Source organism: Erpetoichthys calabaricus, chromosome 2 (assembly GCF_900747795.2).
Source record: "Erpetoichthys calabaricus chromosome 2, fErpCal1.3, whole genome shotgun sequence".
In the NCBI taxonomy this organism is placed as follows: domain Eukaryota; kingdom Metazoa; phylum Chordata; class Cladistia; order Polypteriformes; family Polypteridae; genus Erpetoichthys; species Erpetoichthys calabaricus.
This window is the reverse complement of record NC_041395.2, coordinates 270228371-270243851: the sequence shown is the minus strand read 5'-3', so window position 1 is coordinate 270243851 and position 15481 is coordinate 270228371. Positions and strand designations below refer to the sequence as shown.

Sequence of the window (15481 nt, the reverse complement as noted above, 5' to 3'; positions counted from 1 at the left end):
TCTAACCATCTTATTCAAAAAGATGGTTATACAATGCTGGAACTGATCCCAACAATGTCTAGCACAATGCAGAAACCAACCATAGACACCATTCCATCTCACTGAATATGTATACAGTGATCCCTCGCTATATCGCACTTCGCCTTTCGCGGCTTCACTCTATCGCGGATTTTATATGTAAGCATATTTAAATATATATCGCGGATTTTTTGCTGGTTCGCGGATTTCTGAGGACAATGGGTCTTTTAATTTCTGGTACATGCTTCCTCAGTTGGTTTGCCCAGTTGATTTCATACAAGGGACGCTATTGGCAGATGGCTGAGAAGCTACCCAACTTACTTTTCTCTCTCTCTCTCTTGCGCTGACTTTCTCTGATCCTGACGTAGGGGGATTGAGCAGGGGGGCTGTTCGCACACCTAGACGATACGGACGCTCGTCTAAAAATGGCGAAAGATTATCTTCATGTTGCTACCTTCTGTGCAGCTGCTTTGTGAAGCGACATGCTGCACGGTGCTTCGCATACTTAAAAGCTCGAAGGGCACATATTGATTTTTGGTTGTTTGTTTTTCTCTGTCTCTGTCTCTGCTCCTGACAGAGGGGGTGTGAGCTGCCGCCTTCAACAGCTTTGTACCGGCGGTGCTTCGCATACTTAAAAGTCAAACAGCCCTATTGATTTGTTTGCTTTCCTCTATCTCTCTGACAGTCTGTGCTCCTGATGCACACTCCTTTAAAGAGGAAGATATGTTTGCATTCTTTTAATTGTGAGACAGAACTGTCATCTCTGTCTTGTCATGGAGCACAGTTTAAACTTTTGAAAAAGAGACAAATGTTTGTTTGCAGTGTTTGAATAACGTTCCTGTCTCTCTACAACCTCCTGTGTTTCTGCGCAAATCTGTGACCCAAGCATGACAATATAAAAATAACCATATAAACATATGGTTTCTACTTCGCAGATTTTCTTATTTCGCGGGTGGCTCTGGAACGCAACGCGATGGAGGAGGGATTACTGTATACCAATTCATACGGCGTAAAATTAGAAGCTTCTGTCAACTTAATATACAGTACATGCCTTTGAATGATGGGAGAAAACAGAAAAAAAAACTCATGTGGACACTGGGAAAATATATAACCACATGTTTGAACCCAAGCTTCTAGAGCTGTGAAGCAGGAGACCTAATCATTACAGGTGATTAGTAGAATAAGAATAATTATTACATTGCCATATTTTTTGTCGCAATAAATCAGCTACTGTACATACTAAGGTCAAGGACTGGGATTTATGATTGGCTTTTTAAGGTTGTTAGATTAGACTAGATAAACTTTATTAATCCCATGGGAAAATTCAAATACATACAGCAGCTGAAACATTAAAAAAACAAGAATATAGACTTGCAGGACATATAACATCCAATCAATAAATCAATAAACAAATAAATATAAATAAATGATGTCTTGTTTTCCCATTTTAGTATAAAATTAGTTGGTTCTAAAAACTGAACATTTTCAAACATTTTCATTAGAAAATCAAGTGCACAAAGAAACTACAAACCAGGGCTGATACAGTCATTTAATTTCTTCTGTATACTGTGGTGGATTGCCGGCTTTCTATTCCGGCTCTCACCCCCAGGCCGCCAGGAGGAGCTCTCCCAACAGCGTGAACGTCCCCCGAGTTCCAGCAGGGCCTCATGGACTATGTAGTTTTTATACGCAGCCCTGCTGGATACCTTGGGGGCCACCAGGAGTCGCTATAGGGGGACTCGGAGGCTCATATGTGCCCTATAACCCAGGAGTACGTCATCGTCACGTGACAGGAAGAAACAACGTGCTCTCGGGTTGAAGAACAGGACTGTTTACCCTGACCTGGAAGGAATAAGGAACTGTGGACTGTTGGACAGGAACACCTCCAGGTCAGGGTGTATAAAAGGACTGTGGGAAAGCCCAGACACTGAGCTGAGCTGGGAGGTAGGAGGGCAATGTGTCTGGGCGAGGAGGAGAGCATTATTGAGTATTGGTTTATGAATTATATGAATAGTGTGGAGTGGAGGGTGCTTTGTGCACGTGAGTACAAAATAAAGAAGTATTGAACTTTTACATCCTGTTTGGAGTGGTACCTGAGGGTCCGAGAAGTGGACAAAGACCTTATCTGCTACAATACACATACCACAGGTTCAGTATTTAAAACTGACCTGAAATTTTCATTTGTCCCCAGTCCACTGACTGCCATTTTCAAAGCAGCACACTGATGCTGTGGGTAGTGCTGCTGTCTCATGGTCCTGGACTCACTGACCTGAAAATAAATCCGGTGCCCAGATGTCGTCCGAATTTGTACATTCTCCTCATGTCTGTGTGGGTGTGGCCCAAGTGTCATTGTGACTGCATGTGTAATTGGGCCCTGCAATGACTGGTGTTCTGTTCAGAACTGTTTCCTGCCTACTGTCCAGTGCTGCTGGGATAGGCTTTAGACCTGGTAACCCTGAATTAGATTAAGTGGGTCTGAGAATCCATATTACTAAACGAGAATGGTAAACCGGATATGGACGCAGGGACCTGCCCGTGGACGCAAAAGACTTAGTGCCCAAGTGCCACACAAAGCCCCCCCCCCCCCCCCCAGAGTGAAACGGGAGAGACTATGCACGTGCGCAGGCGTCACACAAAGCCCCCCCCCCCCCCCCCCCCCCCCCCCCCGGCACCGGAGCAAAACGGGAGAGACTACGAACCATCGGAGTAGGAAACAAAGTAAAACGTCATAAAGAGGTTAAAGAACAGGGACAAACACATGGAGAGCAGGTTACAGAACAAAGCCCCCCTCCCCAGAGTAAAACGAGAGAGACTACGAACCATCTAACATGTCGCAAGCAGGATAAAGCGAAGTCAGAAATAAAACAGAGTAGGAAACAAAGTAAAACTTTATAAAGGGATTAAAGAACGGGGACGAACACATGGAGAGCGGGTTACATATGATGAAAACTGGAATGCAACAGCTTCAAAAAAACCTAGGCACGAAACACATGCACACCGAGATACAGAATATAAAGGCAGAAACAACGACAGTTAAACATCCACACCACACAGCGGAGGCGGACCCGGAAGGTACAGGCGCCTACATCTTGCGTCGGAAGGTGCGGTAAAGTACAAAAGGCAAAGGCGCCTACACAGCATGGTAAAAACCGACATAATACGGAAGGCGCAAGCGTCGCCGCCATATTGTGAGTGGCACTAATGCGTAGTGAAGGCGCAGGAGGAGACATCGTAAAACAAGAGGAGTCAACGCCCCACCCCAGAGTGAAACGGGACACACTACGGAGTCCACAAAGCTTCATACATCAAACCCGAGATGGCACGGACATGCGTCTGAAACCGCGGAAGCAAAACTGTCTCGGCTCCAAAACCAAACAGCTCAACAACTAACACAGCTTCGACACAGAGCCCGCGTGGACAGATCTAATGAACGTGGACGCCTACAACGCGCGTCTCAAACTGCGTAGGCAAAGCAGGCACGGATTCAACACGACACAGCTCGAGTGACCGAGATACAAAACACGCGCCTGCCTGGATATAATTAATGAACGCAGGCGCCTACAACGTGCGTCTGAAATGCTGCAGACCAGGCAGGCACTGCTCCAAAAAGAAAGAGCTCGACTAAACGAGATACGAAGTGAAACGGGAAACACTACAGAGTCCGCAGTGCTCCACAATGCACCGCATAATAGTTCGGAAAGAGCTTCATAGTAACAGTGGGGAGACCCAGAGTGACACGGGCGAACGCTCCGTATTAAACATATGTCATCCTCACACGTCCCAACTATACAGCATAGGTAAATCACATTACAGTGATGCATTATTAACAGTACGATAAACATCACAGTATCGCAAACTAATGAAAATTATTACTCGAAAAAGGGAAAATATATTCACCATGGACCAGGTGTCATTGAAACAAAAGCAGAATAAAGCGAGATCAGAAATGAAAGACAGAGTAGAAAGCAAAGTAAAACGTCATAAACAGGTTAAACGAGGGGGCCAAACACATGGACAGCAGGTTACAGATAATGAAGACCGGAATTCAAAAGCTTCAAAAACAAAAGCTCGAATGACCGAGATACAAACTGAAACGGGAAACACTACGGGATTCGCAGTAGTCCACAATGCACCGCATAATAGTACGGACGGAGCTCCGTATTAACAGTGGGGGGCCCCAGAGTGACACGGGCGAACGCTCCGTATTAAACGTGCGTCATCCTTACACGTGGCTGCCCAGCGGGCACGGATTCAAAACGCCAGGGGTAGGCGAGTGAAGCGAGCAGGGGGCAGAGCCCCCTTGTGAAATAAGATGACAGATTATTTTCAAAAACTGAACTTTGATATTTTTCCATGGATAACTTCTATTCTGTTTTCATCAATAAAGCAGTTTTTTGTGTTCAAATAGGAAAAAGCCCCACCCTCCCTTTCAATTTGAAAAAGCTGGGATGACTTGCTCCACCTCACCTGGCAAAAGTGCTTCAAGGCTAATTAATACTTTATGTTGAGAGAAATAGACAGACATAACTTAATTTGTCCCCAGGGGGAAATATGGATTTTTTATGGCTTAACACATAAATAGGCAAATACATAAATAATGTCATACATACAGTGCATCCGGAAAGTATTCACAGTGCATCACTTTTTCCACATTTTGTTATGTTACAGCCTTATTCCAAAATGGATTAAATTAATTTTTTTCCTCAGAATTCTGCACACATCACCCCATAATGACAACATGAAAAAAGTTTACTTGAGGGTTTTGCAAATTTATTAAAAATAAAAAAACTGAGAAATCTCATGTACATAAGTATTCACAGCCTTTGCTCAATACTTTGTCGATGCACCTTTGGCAGCAATTACAGCCTCAAGTCTTTTTGAATATGATGCCACAAGCTTGGCACACCTATCCTTGGCCAGTTTTGCCCATTCCTCTTTGCAGCACCTCTCAAGCTCCATCAGGTCGGATGGGAAGTGTCGGTGCACAGCCATTTTAAGATCTCTCCAAAGATGTTCAATCGGATTCAAGTCTGGGCTCTGGCTGGGACACTCAAGGACATTCACAGAGTTGTCCTGAAGCCACTCCTTTGATATCTTGGCTGTGTGCTTAGGGTCGTTGTCCTGCTGAAAGATGAACCGTCGCCCAAGTCTGAGGTCAAGAGCGCTCTGGAGCAGGTTTTCATCCAGGATGTCTCTGTACATTGCTGCAGTCATCTTTCCCTTTATCCTGACTAGTCTCCCAGTTCCTGCCGCCGAAAAACATCCCTTCACTGCTACTTCACTGTAGGGATGGTGCCAGGTTTCCTCCAAACGTGACGCCTGGCATTCATACCAAAGAGTTCAATCTTTGTCTCATCAGACCAGAGAATTTTCTTTCTCATGGTCTGAGAGTCCTTCAGGTGCCTTTTGGCAAACTCCAGACGGGCTGCCATGTGCCTTTTACTAAGGAGTGGCTTCCGTCTGGCCACTCTACCATACAGGCCTGATTGGTGGATTGCTGCAGAGATGGTTGTCCTTCTGGAAGGTTCTCCTCTCCCCACAGAGGACCTCTGGAGCTCTGACAGAGTGACCATCGGGTTCTTGGTCACCTCCCTGACTAAGGCCCTTCTCCCCCGATCTCTCAGTTTAGATGGCCGGCCAGCTCTAGGAAGAGTCCTGGTGGTTTCGAAGTTCTTCCACTTACGGATGATGGAGGCCACTGTGCTCATTGAGACCTTCAAAGCAGCAGAAATTTTTCTGTAACCTTCCCCAGATTTGTGCCTCGAGACAATCCTGTCTCGGAGGTCTACAGACAATTCCTTTGACTTCATGCTTGGTTTGTGCTCTGACATGAACTGTCAACTGTGGGACCTTATATAGACAGGTGTGTACCTTTCCAAATCATGTCCAACCAACTGAATTTACCACAGGTGGACTCCAATTAAGCTACAGAAACATCTCAAGGATGATCAGGGTGCACCTGAGCTCAATTTCGAGCTTCATGGCAAGGCTGTGAATACTTATGTACATGTGCTTTCTCAATTTTTTTATTTTTAATAAATTTGCAAAAATCTCAAGTAAACTTTTTTCACGTTGTCATTATGAGGTGTTGTGTGTAGAATTCTGAGGAAAAAAATGAATTTAATCCATTTTGGAATAATGCTGTAACATAACAAAATGTGGAAAAAGTGATGCGCTGTGAATACTTTCCGGATGCACTGTACATACACACACACACTTTGGTCTGAATACACACCAGAATGAGTATAAAGCAAGAAAATTAAAAAGAAAGAGACTCAGCTGTGTTTCTTGACACACTTCTACTGAATGATTTGTTGGCTGAAAGTACTGTGTGTCAGAGAGAGGATGTATGACAGTGTTCAAAAATGCACTCAGTTTTGTTTTATTTCCCTCCTTTGCTACTACCTCCAGGGGGCCTTGAGTGTGTCCTATAATTAAGCTTACTCTTTCAATTAGCCTGCTGATTTAGTGGGCCTCTCTTAAAGTGATGTTAAAAGCCCAATGCACTACACTGCAGAATATTGCACTGGCCATCACAGAGTTATACAACGTGTGGGGGATGTCACTTTCCACATTAAAGAAATGCAGCCTCCTAACAAAAAAGGGCCTGCTCCGAGACCAGTTCAACCTGTCATTGATGTGGACCTCCAAGTATTTGTATGAGTGGACCACCTCTACGACCACTCCTTGAATAGTGACTGGATATAGAGGCTCCTTGGTGTGCCAAAAATCAATAACATGTTTCTTGGTTTTGTTGAGGTTAAGACCCTGACAATTCTTTCGGCACCAAGAAACAAACTTCTCCATCTGACTCAATGCACCCCATAAGCGCAGAATCATCTGAGATTTTCTGCAAGTGATATGACCTGGTTTTATATGTGTAGTTGGAGTTGTACACAATGAAGAGGAAAGGAGACAGGACTGTTCATTGCAGTGCTCCAATGTTGCTCACATGCGTATCAGAAACAAAGTCCTTGAAGCTCACAAATTGCGGTTTGCCCAATAGATAGTCTATTATCCAGGACACCATAGGCTCATGCACCTCCATTTTTCTGAGCTTACTCCTTAACAGGGATGGATGGATGGTATTGAAGGTACTGGAGAAATCAAAAAACATAATCCTCACAGTGCTACCAGCTTTGTCTAGGTGACAATAAGCCTTGAGGAGCAGATAGATAATTGACTCTTCCACGCCAGTCTTTGTCTGACAGACCACCTGGACCAACTGCAGTTTGCCTACTACAAGAAGACTCATACAGTCCAGGACTGGTCTCTCAAAGGTCTTCATGATGTGAGATGTACGTGACACTGGTCTGTAGTCAGACTAAAAACTGACATAGAGTGTAATTAAATACTGTATGTTAAATAAGATATTGCTGAAAATAACATACAGTGTAATTAAACAGAAAGCGCTATGGGTCTATTTCTAACTGTGGTGTTTACCTGGCAGGATAAGAAGCATGTTTGTTGTGATAGGGTGCTTCTCCACCTTTCATACACTTGACTCTGAGATTTGCATTCAGAACTCAACTCTCATGTTCTCCAGACATATGTGGAGGCTTTACCTAGGTGCTCATTTTTCTTCCAGCAGTAGAAGAACATTTTATTGAAGTTTATTAGAAACTCTAAAAATGAAACACTGTGTGCTCTGTAAAGAAAATATCACCCTTTTCCCCCTGCTGCCCTCTTCTAATTAATTAAATTAGGCTAAAACTTATTGGTTGTGGCCTTACATAATGTTGACAAATACAGTAACATTATGTAACTTCTGCATAAGCATATGGATGAAAAATAAATAACTTTCCTGGATTTTCCTGATTCCTTGGCTCTAGAAAACCCATTAAGTAAGTAAATAATTAAAATTTATTTATAAAGCACTTTTCTCAGACAGGCATCACAAAACACTATACAATAAAATAAAAGAACAAAGAAGTTATAATAAAAATAAAATAAAAAGTACAAATATACTGACAAACACTACCCAAAAACTTGTCTAAAAAGGTAAGTCTTAAGCTGGGCTTTAAACTGTTCAACCGACTACACTGATCTCAAGGCAGGAGGAAGACTATTGCACAGTCTGGGAGCAACTGATTGAAATGCTTGATGCCCACACATCTTCAACCTGGAGCAAGAGACAGAAAGAAGGCCTCATTGACTGGATCTCAGGGCTCGACTAGTGGTGTAATGGTACAGGAAATCCACAATGTACTGAGGCGCCTAATCATGCAGGGTTCTATAAGTGAGTAAGGGAATTTTATATTGTATCTTGAATTCTACTGGAAGCCAATGAAAAGAGAATAAGATAGGGTAAATGTGAGTCCACTTATGGGAGTGTGTTGAAGGCCTGGGAGCTGTGTTTTGAATGGTCTGAAAGCGAGTTAAACAAGATTTAATTAGACAGGTAAAAAGAGAATACAAAAATCAATGCGTGATGAGATTAAAACATGAATTAACATTTCCATCTCAGCTTTAGAAACAACAGTCCTCAACTTGGTTAAGATTCTCAAATGAAAAAAGCAGGAGGGACTAATGGACTTACATGGGCATTAAAATTCAGGGATTGATCAAAAACAACACCTACAGTAGGTTGCATAGAGAGACCTAAGAGAAGCTAGGAAGTGACCAACGCTTTTGGCTAATTGCTGTGTATAGGTCAGGAGGGGCAAAAATTAGAAGCTCTGTTTTCTGAGAGTTTAACTTTAAGTTGCTGGCTAAAAGCCATTTATTAATCTCCGTCAGACAAACAACAAGAAAGCAAACTTGTATAGTTGTTGGCCCATGCAAGAATCTAAAAGGATCTTATGGTCAACAGTATCAAAAGCTGAACTAAGACCAAGCAATACCAGTACAGAGCACTTACCAGTGTCTGCAGCCTTTAGTAAGTCATTAAGTAATAAATCCTACACTCTGTAACTATCTCTAGGTCTTTTTATGAAGCACTACAAATGAACATTTTCAAATCACACTTAGAAACTCACCCTTTCTCTCTAGAAATTTTTATAAAAAGTATGTTTAACTTTATTCTCTAATTTAATGTTCTTTATTAATCCATTCCTACAGTATGTATTACTAGTTCCTGTCAACTTATTTATAGTCCCCTAAATTTGTTTACATGCATTTGACCTTGTACATTACCCTCCTATGTCTCTCAATAATTATGTGCACAAAAGTCAACTAAATGAAGAGTAAATTTATCTAGCATATTTGTCTACGTAAAGTATTATGACAATGAAATGTATAGTATGTTGCATGTAAGTTGTAACCTATCTTTGGTTCCCTGATTAGAATACAAAGTTTGTTGTTTGGACAATTGCTAGATTTGTAGCTTTTCTGAAATATTACTAAATGTTACTGGATCAGGTTAATGGCAGGGTGATTCAAAAAAGCATATAAATGAATACATTTCAGTTTATGTAGAGTAGAAAGTCCATAACAGAGTATGCATTTGAAAATGTCACTCATTTAAAAAAAACAACAACATGCAAATCAATATGCTACTAATCAAAAACACAATGATGACCACAAAAAACACTATGCAATATTTACTTAGAAATATATACTGTATGGTAGCTATAGCAATTTTTTTAATATATACATTGGGGTTTTAGCACTCCTTATTTTTAATAAATGAAACAGAAAATGAAAACAAATTGCAATCTTCAAAATGTAATGTGCACTTGGTCAACAGGTATATTAGTTATATTAAGTCAGGTAGGGCAATTTTGTGTAATACACAATAGCTAGTGACTGTGACTAAACTGTGTAGTTATTAATGTCTAATTGCTGTTTGAAATATCAACAGGAAAAAAATAGTTTTCTAAAAATTAGCAAGAACAAACAAAACTATAATATTTTTTGGCAATTTGTTATGGCTGTCCACTTTGAAGTACTAAAGGCTTTAATGTTAGATGGGTTTATAAACATATCCACACTTATTCACTACAGTTCAAATTTGAGTTGGCAAATGTCTTGACATATACAAATGAACTACTATATACTATTATAGTGAATAATCATATACTCGGAGGGTAATGCAAAATACACTAAATAAAAGCAATGTTATCTAGACATAAGTCCTTGACCTAAGTTCAGTCTACAGATGAAAATTCCTCTGGATAAAAAGAAGCACTTATTCAACTGAGCTTAACAAACAATTATTTAGTCTGTTGGTCTAATAAACATTTTGAATTACTTAAATTGAGGAAGGAAGGAACATCATATGAGACTTTAGAATAACAATCTATTCATCCTTCTATAAGACAGGAGACAACCTTGGGCAGGACATCATGTGGAATACAATAACACTATTTCTAATAGAACAATTTTTAATAATCTTGTAAGAAAATTGGGATATATGGAAAAATATACAGGGAGACTGCGGTGGGTTGGCACCCTGCCCAGGATTGGTTCCCTGCCTTGTGCCCTGTGTTGGCTGGGATTGGCTCCAGCAGACCCCCGTGACCCTGTGTTCGGATTCAGCGGGTTGGAAAATGGATGGATGGATATACAGGGAGAATGTGCAAACTCCATGCTGAAAGTGACAGACGTGGAATTTTAACCTGTTGTTGTCACCTGGAGATGTAAAACAACAGCACTAACCACTATGTAACCAAGTTTTCTGCATTTACAGTTAATATAAATATATTGTTATTATTATATTATAATAATAAAAATACTATAAAATTAACTGCAGGGTTTGTTTGCAATATCTACCTCTAACTTTGTAGCTCAAAAAACATGGAATATCGGTGTCCTTACTAACTAATCTAGGAACCTTTGGTAGGGGAAGGTGTTTCTTCAATGGAGTTACAGTGCACATAAAAGAACTTTAGTTTCCATATTTTTCCCATGAAAGAACTTTAGTTTCCATATTTTTCCAAGTTTCATCTAATAGATAGGAAACAGGACACTGCAATTGCAAAAGTGAACTTGGCAGAAACGAATTATTGCAACAATTGCAGCACTGTCTTAAGTAGGCCATATGGTAGTTTACTTAAATTTACTTTGATAATAGAATCTTATTTGTTGAAAAGCATTTCTTGTTAAAACAAATGCTAAAGATACACAAATTGTAATTAAATGTGAGAAAAAAAATTTCGGATACTGGTGCAGTTCTGCTTGTTGCAAAAATACCAATTTGAGATTTTATCCTCTGTAATATTTTCACATTTATAAATATCTTGCTCCACGAATGGTTTCTTCACAGTTACACATGCACAGTGATCATATTAACCGCTGTGTACCAGATTAAAATGACCCAGTTTTATGTCAGCTTTCTGCTACTCTGACATTCTTCACTATTATTTCAGATGAAGTCCTTATACACTGGAACATTCCAAAAAGTGCATGTTACCATGTGCAATAAATAAGAAATCTGCATTACAATTCACAGGTGTTGTGGTTTTCCATTATCTTTCATACCTTAACAAAACAGACCAATTTTCAATGATTACTAGTGTTTTTTGAACCATGCATTTTACACGGCTATGTTCTCATGTACTTACGGTGGGTTGTTACATTGTCTGCTGCGAGAACGGACTCCACCACCACAGGTTCTGGAGCAAGATCCAAATTTGCCCCATGAACCCCAGTTACCATCCTGGTTGTAAATTTGATCTGCAGTCTTCCATATGCAATGACCTTTAAAACACCACTAGGCACAAAAATAAAGAAAAAAATATAGTTTATCATTTATAATAATAATAATAATTCTTTGCATTTACATAGCACTTTTCTCACTACTCAAAGCGCTCATGGATTGTGAACAGCTAAAAGGTAACTTTGCCAACCTTTAAATTTTGAAATGGATTGTAATTGGGAAAGTCATATTTAAAAGACATCTGTTACAAAATGGCATTTTTAGAATTTTAAAGATGCAAACCTAACAAGGAATAAAATTTAAACAATAAACTAGATGATTTAACATTTAACAATATAGGATGCCATAACATACACAATAATCAAAACTGTAATCTGTGTTTCAGTACATGAAAAATGTAACAAACTTTTAAATTAGTGTTTAAACCTGCTTCATGGTAGCGTATTGATAATATTTAAGCTATTCCCAAACCAAATTCACATGTCAAAATTAAAAATTACATCTTGGGCAGTCCTAGTCATGAAAATTTATATCACAGACATTGTGCTATCACATAAAAATTTCGTTTTATATAGATATCACTCCGGTGGGCTGGCGACCTGCCCGGAGTTTGTTTCCTGCCTTGCGCCCTGTGTTGGCTGGGATTGGCTCCAGCAGACCCCTGTGACCCTGTAGTTAGGATATAGCGGGTTGGATAATGGATGGATGGATATAGATATCATTTAATGTTGATAAATCTTAAATTTGACATTTGGATAACATAGCATAAACTTTTAGCTTAGGAAAAATGTATATTTATGTTTAATATTTATATTATAAAATGTATATGTTTAATTGCACAGAAAATAATCATGCCTGTATTAAGAACTTGTAATTACACTGTATATATTACTTTTACTGCAGAGATGTAATTTTATGAAATATAATGCCAGCAATATAGTAAACTAATCCATAAAGTCACACTAAAAATAATAAAAAAGTCTGTCAAAAAATATAAAAGCAATACCTAGAAACTTGCAAGCAAGTCTTAAGGGTTAAACAATGTACTAGTCAAGCCCCCTGCAAGCACAATGCACAAGGATTACTGAGTCGCCAGCTGATTCCAAAGAATTACCCAGTACAGGGGGTGTGGACTTAGGGTAGTAGTGGTGTTATTTAGGAAAAACTATAATTTCCCCCAGAACTTATAATTCTGGTGTGACTGCTACTGACTATTGACTGAATTTGGTAAGCTGTACTCATTGCCAGTGGTTGATATAAAGCAAATTAATTTTTCCCTTTCTGACATTCACTTCAGTACATGAACACATATAATGCATTTGCATGAATACATATGCTGAGAAATGATGAAAGATGCAATATGAATAATGTACACCAAGCAGTAGCAAGCTAGCACACAGAACATACAATATATAATATATGATTGATATGAAGGGTATCTGACACACTTACTTCTCTGAACCAGTAGAACTCTCACATAAAGGTATAGATTTTTCTTTTTACATATTTTTGCCATAAAGGCAATAATTGAGTTTGGCTCAATAACAACATCTAGAGACCACAACTGACGTATTTAGTATCTGATTGATACAGAGATGCTGGACATACTTACTTACTTACCCAGTAAAGCTGTCATGTAAAGGAAAAGACAGCTACAGAAACCATGAAAGTATTCTAAAAGTTGTAGCATGCACATTTTTACATTAAAAACAAGTAGTTAACTACTGTTACAATTTATACTTCTATTTAAGATCACACCAAGTATTATAATGTTCAGGACTACATTTACTATTACAAAATGCATCGAGATTACAGAATGATAATATAGAAAAATATGATGACTCACCTGAGAAATAATATATGTTACCTAACTTTAAGGTTTGGTCTTAAAGGACTTTTACTAGTAAAATAGCAGCCTCATTTACACCAACACTAATATAAATGAATCATTTGTGTAGTGTAATGACCAGGGCTTCATTTTTCAATTTAATGTAATATAAACATTTAAATCCTGAACACTACAGAAGATAAAGTCTTCACTTGACTAACTGAAGCTCAGTTCTTTTGGGCTTAATTAAAAATAGAATTTCTGTGAGTAAACTTTTTAATGCAATCCCTAAATTTGTTAATTTAATCTGGTCAATCCGACAGCACCTCACATTTAACAAAGCAGCACCTAATGAAGTCAAGTCTATTAATGATACATGATAGTTTCCTGTGTTGTTTCCTAATGATGGTCTTCATCCACACAAACCAATACAGTTGCCATTCATCCCTTATCATCCCATACTGGAACATAAAATACAGTGTACTACCATATTTTCATACACATTGTTTCATATATACACTAGCTCTTCAGAGTGTTAAGAATAACATAGGAACAATTAAAAGCAAACCAAGTATACAAGTAGAATGAATGAGTTTCATTTTCATGTTGTGTCAACATTGCAGACATACGAGCATTGCATGCTGAGTGAGATTGCACATCAGCAGCATTGTTGCCAATATGCTGTGTTTAGATATTGATGGTAAAAAAATCACATTGCACAGTTTAATTAATCAAAAGACAATGCACAAAGTTGTCTGCTAATTCAAGTCCGCCCTTGAAACGTAAGAGGATGTCGAGATACAGGTCTGAGTGTGAGATAAAATGTCAGTGAGTCAACATCTCTCCCTGGCGAGGAATACCCTTGTCGTTGAGCTTTTTCATTTTCCCATGGAGGTTTATCTGACCTGAAACAGTGTAGGTGCTACCCATGTTTCAGCAGTTAAACAGCAGATGACACAGAATGGAATCACTCGATTCTTTATACTTCATTTACACTTACCCCAGAGCATACAATTGTTGTTGTTTTATTGTTATGTTTAATAAACCTGCATTAGCCTATATTATACTGTAACCAATAAAACTAGACAATAATCAGTGCAAATTGATCATGGTAATACTTCCATCCATTTAGGCTGAAGGCTGAGGTAATTAGACTTATTTTATAATCTATAAATGATACACTTAATGACAATGCACAATTTAAAACATCTAAATAATTAACCATATCTGATACATATCCATCCATTTTCCAACCCGTTGAATCCGAACACAGGGTCACGGGGGTCTGCTGGAGCCAATCCCAGCCAACACAGGGCACAAGGCAGGAACCAATCCCGGGCAGGGTGCCAACCCACCGCAGGACACACACAAACACACCCACACACCAAGCACACACTAGGGCCAATTTAGAATCGCCAATCCACCTAACCAGCATGTCTTTGGACTGTGGGAGGAAACTGGAGCGCCCGGAGGAAACCCACGCAGACACGGGGAGAACATGCAAACTCCACGCAGGGCGGACCCGGGAAGCGAACCCAGGTCCCCAGATCTCCCAACTGCGAGGCAGCAGCGCTACCCACTGCACCACCGTGCCGCCCTCTGATACATATTTAAACATTTTTTTCAGTTTATCCTTTGCAATTAAAACCCCAGTCTATACATATTTCAATCTAATTAATTGCTCCTCCTCCTCTCCAGGTAACAGCTGCAGAGTTGACTCATGTGTATCATATGGTTAAGTGCAACCTGTGCATAAAAGCTGAACCACAATTTTATGTTTCTGTTTTTAATATTTAATTGTGTACTTGTTAGTGCTTTTGGTATATTGTCTTACAACACAGCAGTCCAAACCATATGTGTAGATTTTCCCAACTATTATAGCAACCCCCGCTGTTTGGTGGTCACTGGGCAATGTTCCTGTTACACAAAACCGTCCTATAAATTAACTGGAATAATTTAATATGCAAAATATTATTTATAATATTTAATTATGCAAAAAATTATTCAGAATTTAATAGGCAAAATATTATTAAAAC

At 39.4% G+C, this 15481-nt stretch overlaps 1 protein-coding gene across 3 annotated transcripts in view; it reads right to left on the bottom strand.

Annotated features, from left to right (window-relative positions):
• The window catches only part of LOC114645594 (A disintegrin and metalloproteinase with thrombospondin motifs 14), a 328718-nt gene that overhangs the window by 44147 nt on the left and 269090 nt on the right, over positions 1–15481 (bottom strand). For all 3 annotated transcript variants that reach the window (XM_028793429.2, XM_051922924.1, XM_051922925.1), the window contains one exon: positions 11523–11671. In XM_028793429.2, the coding sequence (XP_028649262.2) occupies positions 11523–11671 (149 nt within the window). The remainder of the gene's footprint in view (positions 1–11522; positions 11672–15481) is intronic.